Source organism: Ornithorhynchus anatinus, chromosome 5 (assembly GCF_004115215.2).
Source record: "Ornithorhynchus anatinus isolate Pmale09 chromosome 5, mOrnAna1.pri.v4, whole genome shotgun sequence".
NCBI lineage: Eukaryota > Metazoa > Chordata > Mammalia > Monotremata > Ornithorhynchidae > Ornithorhynchus > Ornithorhynchus anatinus.
Genome location: NC_041732.1, coordinates 33,301,674 through 33,309,616, shown reverse-complemented (window position 1 = coordinate 33,309,616; position 7,943 = coordinate 33,301,674). Strand labels below are relative to the sequence as shown.

General features: G+C 57.3%; 1 protein-coding gene across 1 annotated transcript; it reads right to left on the bottom strand.

Moving 5' to 3' along the window:
• Nucleotides 1-933: 933 nt before the first annotated feature.
• On the bottom strand, nt 934-7,351 carry PBDC1 (polysaccharide biosynthesis domain containing 1). Its single transcript, XM_029064472.2, has 6 exons — nt 7,303-7,351; nt 5,632-5,697; nt 4,688-4,747; nt 3,284-3,424; nt 1,765-1,876; nt 934-1,381 (listed from the first exon to the last, which is right to left on the bottom strand). Exons 1-6 carry the CDS (start codon nt 7,342-7,344, stop codon nt 1,260-1,262), a joined length of 543 nt encoding a protein of 180 aa, XP_028920305.1. The 5' UTR covers nt 7,345-7,351; the 3' UTR covers nt 934-1,259.
• Between the last annotated feature and the right edge of the window lie 592 nt (nt 7,352-7,943).

Below are 7,943 nucleotides of genomic sequence, written 5' to 3'. Positions count from 1 at the left end.
CTGAATGGGCCCCGGCCGCTTTCACGGTTCGGTGCCTCCGCGCCCTCGATCCCGCCGGCCCGCGGCGCCGGCGACTCGGGGTGGGGGGGTGGGGGGGGGGGGGGAGGACTCGTCGACGGACTCGACCCGCCCCGCTTTCCCGCCGGAGGCGGGAAGGGGTCCCTGTCGCGGCGTCCACTTGCGCTGCCCAAATTTCTCATCCTTGTGTGAGGCGTCTTCCAAGCCTGAGCGTTGTACTGAGCGCCCGGGAGACCATCCGGGCCCCGCCCACGAGCTCAGCTGGAGCGTAAGGTTCACTAAAGAATCCGTAACCCCGAAGGCCCGATGAGAGCTAGACCCGAGCAGCCCTTCCCAAGCGTCTTCGCCTCAGTCTCCCTTTTTATCCCCACGACAGCCCCTGGGATTTAAAGCCGTTTTACGCGAGAAAGCTGTAAGCTCGTGGTGGGCGGAGATCGCGTCTCCCGACCGTGAGACTGTAATGACGACGACGATGAGGTTGGGATCCGTTAAGCGCTCACTACGTGCCAAGCACCGTGCTAAGCGCTGGGCAGATCCAAGGTCGTCCGGTTGCCCCTCGTGGGGCTCGCGGCCTTCACCCCCATTTTACAGATGGAGTAACTGAGGCCCAGAGAAGTGAAGTGACCCGCCCCAAGTCACACAGCTGACAAGGGGCAGAGCCGGCATTAGAACCCACGACCTCTGACTCCCAAGCCCGGGCTCTTTCCACCGAGCCACGCTGCTTCTCTCCCGCGTGCTCCGTAAGCGCTCGGTAGATACGACCACCCGACCGGGGGACGGGGAAATTCACCGCCTCTGTGTCCCGGGGCAAAGTAGGAGTTGGACTCGTCTCCGCTAGTTCCCCCCGATGACGCTCACGAGGACATCGGTCAACCTCAATCAGTCGTAACCTGATTGAAGAAATCAGTCCCGGGGCTCCAAAACGGGGTTTTATTTACAGTGACCGTGCTCCGCGTGGGGGCCTCCGGCAAAGTCACAGTTTCACCAGTCCACGATCTCCGCTTCGTCGAATTTCCCCCCCCCCGTGGCCTTGACCGAAAAGAAACGCCTCATCTCCGGCATCCCCTGAGGTCGCCCCGGCCGAGGACTTGGGTTCCTAACAGCAGGAGGGACGGAGGCTATCTCCGTCCCTCCCCCGGCCCGCGGAAGGCGCGAGCGCGGTCTGTCCCGGTCCTCCTGGCCTCCCGGGGCGATGTGCCCGCCGGTCCAGATGAGTGGGAGTCGCTGGAAGGCTCCTGCCCTCACGCGGGAGTCCCGGCGCTCTTCTCGGCCGTCTCGTCCTTCTGGGTGCCGGCGAAAACGGCTCGGTTGTGACCTTCCCGGTTCCGGGCAATCTCGATGGCGAAAAATTGGATCCTGGTAGCTACGAGGCGAAGGGGTGATTGAGAGGGAGCCTGAATTGAAGCATAACCTCGAAGCTATAAACCCAGCTGAGGAGGGGGAAAATCCCGTGGGAATCGGTGGCCAAGCTTTATTCCGCCTTCTCTGAGACCGACCAGGGGAAGAGATCCCACCGCGTTGGTACCGGTCCGTTCTGCCTGCCCCCCCCCGCCCGGGGAAACCGCCTTCCCCATCTGGAAAACGAGCTTCCAATATCCACTCGAGCACTTGTGTCCACGAGACCTCTCCCTCCCCAGTGCCCGTCGGCTCGCATCCCCAACGGGGGACTAGAGAGCTACAGGCCGGACGGCTCCCGGCCTCCTCGCCGTTTCCGGACGGACCCGACGCGGGGCCCCGGACCCTCACCGAAGATGGTGTTCTCTTCACTGTAGTCCCGCGTGCAGTCCAGCCGCAGTAAGGTGCCGTAGTTGAAGTCCTCCACGACCCCGTCGAACCTCAGACAGAACGGCCTCCACCTCTGTGAGGATACCGAAGCCCGGCGTTTAGTCGGCCCTCCGGCGGCCTCCCACCCCTCCCCGCTGAATCCCGACGGGCAACTCTCGGTGGTGCGTGTTCCGCGGGAAAGGTCGGTGCCGGCCTTCTGCGGGGCAGCGGGTGAGGCCAATCGATGATCCTTTACCCAAGCGTGTTCAGAAAGAGAGCTGACGTGCAAGGGCCCAAGACATCTGGCGGGAAAGCGGACACCTGCCCTCCCCAGCCCAGCCCGCGCGCGCGTGCTGTGTACTTCATAAAAGGTGGGACAGGCCGGGGGCTGACTTTCCTCCCCACATCTACCTTACGAGACGTACTTAAACGCTACAAAATTAGAAAACACTGCTAGTTAGGGGGGAGTCCGGCAAGCATTTAGAAAAAACTACGGCGCTTACCGAAATTCAAAACCCTCATTTCTCCCCACACCAAAGCTTCTAAGCAGCGTGAACCGAGAGCCGACCCTCTAGACTGTAAATTTGTGGTGGGCAAGGAGTGACCGTTACGCTGTACCGTCCCAGCGCTCGGTAGAGTGCTCTGCACACGGTCAGTGCTCCATAAATACAACCGATTTTAATTTCACCTCGCCCTCTGACGGAACTGCTCAGGAGCGAGGAAAAAGACACGGCCGGCGGAAGGGCGGAAAAGGGGCCCGGATCACCAGCCTTTTGACATCGGCGCGGCTCGGCAAGTGGCGTGTTTATCTGCTTCATTTCAAAAAAGAGATATTTGCCCGCAGGACTGAATTTAATAGCCGATGGCATTTATTACGCTCTTGCTACGTGTCAAGGACCACGCTGAGTGCTGGGGTAGATGCGGTTTAAGCAACGAGCAGCCCGCCGGCCTGATGATGGATGCTTACCGGAGCAGTCGATCGCCTGGCCCCGTCCTTCCTCACCTGGCTGCTCTCCTCCTACAGCCCAGCCCGCACGCTTCGCTCCTCTAACGCCAACCTTCTCACCGTACCTCGAGCTCATCCGTCTCGCCGCCAACTTCTCACCCGCGTCCTGCCTCTTGCCCGGACAGCCTTCCCGTTTCATATCCGACAGTGACCCTCCCCTCCCGTCCAAAGCCTTATTGGAGGCACATCTCTTCCAAAAGGCCTTCCCCGACTAAGCCCTCCTTTCCTCTTCTCCCATTCCCTTCTGGGTCACCCTTACTCCCTTCATTCATTCCCTCCTCCCGGCACCACAGCACCTGTGTACAATTCCCTCATTTTAGTCATTTATATCAAAGTCTGCCTCCCCCTCTAGACGGTGAGCTCGTCTGGGGGCAGGGAATGTGTCCATTATATTGTACTCTCCCAAGCGCTCGGTACAGCGCTCTGCACACGGTGAGCACTCAGTAAATCGTCACCACCAATAAATGCCGCCGACCGACCGGTCGGCGTCCTCACCTCTTTCGCCGGCTCTGACTTGAGCTCCTCTGGATCCAACACGTCCACCTTGAGATCCTTGAAGCACTCCCGGAACTCCGAATAGATCCGGTCGTCCACTTTGGTGAGTTTCAGGAACTGACAGTCAACTGAGGAAATGAGCTGGCGGGAATAAGTGACAGGTGAGGGCCCACCTGGGATAAAACGCCGACGCCGCCAGGCTGGAACACCGTTTAAACGAGGCGGCCCCACGCGCCCATCACTGGGCCCTGACCCCAGCGGGGTCTAGAACCGACCTGCAGTGCTCACAGGATCGAGGCGTCCCTCATTTCTAGTCCCGGGGGGGCTGGGGGGGGGGGCGTCCATTGAGAAAACCCTGACCAGGGTCACCAACGGGGCTAGGACCTGGACTGGCGATTGAAGGCAGGGACTGACTGTTTAGACCGTGAGCCCGTCGTGGGGCAGGGATGGTCTCTCTCTGTGAATAATGTCGGTATCTGTTAAGAGCTTACTACGTGCGGGGCACTGTTCTAAGTGCTGGGGAAGATACAGGGTGATCAGGTTGTCCCACGGCAGGCTCACGGTCTTAATTCCCATTTTACAGATGAGGGAACTGAGGCACAGGGAAGTGACTCGCCCACAGTCACCCGGCTGACAAGTGGCGGAGCTGGGATTCGAACCCCGGACCTCCGACTCCCAAGCCCGGGCTCCTTCCACTGAGCCACGCTGCTTCTCTGTTGCCAAGCTGTCCATTCCAAGGGCTTAGTCCGGCGCTCTGCACGCAGTAAGCGCTCAAGAGATACGACAGAATGGATTGGCACCTCTACCTCTAAGCTGTAAAGCTCGTCCACCGGGCTGTAAACTCCTCCTTTAGGCTGTAAACCCTTCCTCCGAGCTGTAAGCTCATGGGCAGGAAACCCGTCCGCTGGTTCTGTCGCGGCGTACTCTCCCAAGCGTTTGGTACAGGGCCCGGCACCCAGCAGAGCAGCGTGGCTCAGTGGCAAGAGCCCGGGCTTGGGAGTCGGGGGTCGGGGGTTCGAATCCCGGCTCGGCCACTTGTCGGCTGTGTGACCGCGGGCAAGTCACTTCTCTGTACCTCGGTGACCTCATCTGGAAAACGGGGATTAAGACCGGGAGCCTCACGTGGGACAACCCGATGACCCTGTATCTCCCCCAGCGCTTAGAACAGCGCTCTGCGCATAGTAAGCGCTTAACCACCACCAACCTTATTATAGTTATTATTACTTTTCTACAGGCCAATCCCGCTGCTAGCAGGAGGCTGGATATCAGACCCTTCCTCTCCATCCTCCGATGCCACTATTCCGCTGGAAGGCCCGGCGATCTGACCCAGTCTATCTCACAGAGCGCGCCCACCTTGCTCAGGAGGGCGCATTTAATAAAGAACCCCCGATTAGGAATACTCACGTTGTAGTAGACCTCAGCGTGCTGCACTGCCTTCATAGCCCAAACCATCTCGATGTTGGGCTGCGGGAGAGACGGAGAAGGAAAAAAAAAAAAAAAACAAATCTTGGCGGGTTAAGGCCGGCGACACGGTGGTCGGGCTGCCGGAAGGGGAGACGCTCGGGAAAGGGGGCTGAAGAGACACCACTTTCTAAAGCTCTGTCCTCCCCCATCAGACACTGACCCTTGTGGGCCAAGGGATTCACTTATTTCGCATAGGAGAGTGTAGTCTGTTTGAGATTGAGAGGCAGAGTGGCCTAAGGGAGAGATCACAGGTCTGGAGGTCAGAAAGACCTGGGTTCTATTCCCTCCTCCACCCCGGGTCTGCTGTGTGACCTGGGGCAAGTCGCCTATCTTCTCTGTGCCTCCATTCCCTCACCTGTAAAAGTGGGATCAAGACTGTGAACCCCAGCTGGGACACGGAACTGTGTCCAAGCTGATTGGCCTGGGTCTGCCTCGGCGCTTAATAACGGTATCTGTTAAGCGCTCACTATGCGCAAAGCACTGTTCGAAGCGCTGGTGGGGACACAAGGTGATCGGTTCGTCCCACGTGGGGCTCACAGTCTTCTCCCCCATTTTACAGAGGAGGGAACCGAGGCCCAGAGAAGTGAAGTGACTTGCCTAGAGTCGCGGAGCCGACAAGCGGCGGAGCCGGGATTTGAACCCGTGATCTCTGACTCCCCGGCTCGTGCTCTTTCCACTGAGCCACGCTGCTAGTAGTGATGGTACAGTGCCTGGCACGTAGTAAGCGCCTAACAAATACCATTAATATTATCATCATTAAATACGACTGAACGAGTGAATGACAAGGGTCAGGGAGGGAGGGTGGGGAAGGTGGAAGGGAGCCCGGCAGGACGAGGACCGGGGGTTGACGGGGATGACCCGGGGGTGCGGGCGGACACACTCACGTCATTGCCGTAGGCCTCGGCCGGCAGGGAAAGAGCCTGGGCCGCCGACATCAGCCCTCCGGGGCCCTGCGGAAGAAGGGACAGAGAGGTCAGGTCAGGTCATTCATTCATTGCATCGTATTTATTGAGTTCTTACTATGCGCAGAGCACTGTACTAAGCGCTTGGATTGGACAATTGGGCCACAGGTAGAGACAATCCCTACCCATTGATGGGCTCACAGTCTAATCGGGGGGAGACAGACAAAAACAATAGCAATAAGAATAGATAAATAGAATCAGAGATATCTACGCATCAGTAATAAAATAGAGTAATAATTAGTATATTCAGATAGGCACAAGAGCTGTGACAGGGGGAAGAGTAGAGGGAGAGAGGAGGGGGAATGGGGAGGAAGAGCGGAGGGAAAGGGGGGGGCTCAGTCTGGGAAGGCCTTCTGGAGGAGGCCGTCACTACTATCAAAATAAATAGAATCAGAGATATCTACATATCGGTACCAAAATGGAGTAATAATATATTCAGATAAGCATCAGTGCAATGGGGAGGGAAAGGGGGAAGAGCAGAAGGAGAATGGGGAGGAGGAGCAGAGGGAAAGGGGGGGGGCTCAGTCTGGGAAGGCCTACTGGAGGAGGCCATCACTACTATCAAAATAAATAAAGAGAATCAGAAATAACTACCCATCCATAACAAAATAGAGTAATAATTAGTATATTCAGATATGCACCAGTGCTACGGGGGGGGGGGGGGGGAAGAGCAGAGGGAGGAGGAATGGGGAGGGGAGAAGGGGCAGAGGGAAAGAGGGGCTCGGTCTGGGAAGGCCTCCATGGCTACCATCAAGATAGATAAATAGAATCAGAGATAGCTACACATCAGTAACAAAATAGAGCAATAATTAGTATATTTAGACACCAGTGCAATGGGGAGGGAAAGGGGGAAGAGCAGAGGGAGGGAGGAGGAGGAATGGGGAGGAGGAGCAGAGGGAAAGAGGGGCTCAGTCTGGGGAGGCCTCCGTGCCCACCATCAAAATAGATAAAATCTGAGATAGCTACACATCAGGAACAAAATAGAGCAATAATTAGTATATTTAGATAGGCACCAGTGCAATGGGGAGGGAAAGGGGGGAGAGCAGAGGGAGGGAGGAGGGGGAATGGGGAGGAGGAGCAGAGAGAAAGGGGGCTCGGTCTGGAAAGGGGTCCGTGACTACTATCAAAAGAGATAAATAGAATCAGAGATAGCTACACATCAGGAACAAAAGAGAGTAATAATGAATATATTCAGATGGGCACCGGTGCAATGGGGAGGGAAAGGGGGAAGGGCAGAGGGAGAAGGGGGAATGGGGAGGAGGAGCAGAGGGAAAGGGAGGCTCAGTCTGGGAGGGCCTCCATGGCTACCATCAAAAGAGATAAATTGAATCAGACATAGCTGCACATCAGGAACAAAAGAGAGTAATAATGAATATATTCAGATGGGCACCGGTGCAATGGGGAGGGAAAGAGCAGAGGGAGGAGAGGGAATGGGGAGGAGGGAAAGGGAGGGCTCAGTGTGGGCAGGCCTCCTGGAGGAGGTGAGCTCTCAGTAGGGCTTTGAAGAGGGGAAGAGAGTTCGTCTGGAGGATGTCGTCCCATCCGGTCCCGTCCCGTCCCGTCCCGTCCCGTCCCGGCCGGTCCTTGTCTCACCAGGGCCTCCAGGCCTCCGCCGCCACCCTGCCCGGCAGCCATGGCCGCCCCAAACGCCTTCACCCACCCCCACTACGTCACTTCCGCCCGGACCCCGCGGGAGGGGGGCGGGAGGGAGGAGGAGCCCCGCGCCTGCGCCAGCTGCGGCGCATGCGCCCTGCCGCCGCCCCGAGAGCCACGTGCAAGCCCCTCCCTTTCCTTCGAGCATTCATTCGTCCGCTCATTCAGTCATTAGTAGTGAGGGTCCTGTTGGGGTTTGTGCAGCGCTTACTAGGTGCAGAGCGCTGTGCTAAGCGCTGGGGGAGACACAGGGTCATCAGGTGGTCCCAGTGAGGCTCCCAGGCTTCATCCCTATTTTAATAATAATAGTAATAATAATAATAATGATAATGTTGGGATTTGTTAAGCGCTTACTAGGTGCAGAGCACTGTGCTAAGCGCTGGGGGAGACACAGGGTCATCAGGTGGTCTCAGTGAGGCTCACCGGCTTCATCCCCATTTTAATAATAATAATAATACTAATAATGTTGGGATTTGTTAAGCGCTTACTAGGTGCAGAGCACTGTGCTAAGCGCTGGGGGAGACACAGGGTCATCAGGTGGTCTCAGTGAGGCTCACCGGCTTCATCCCCATTTTAATAAT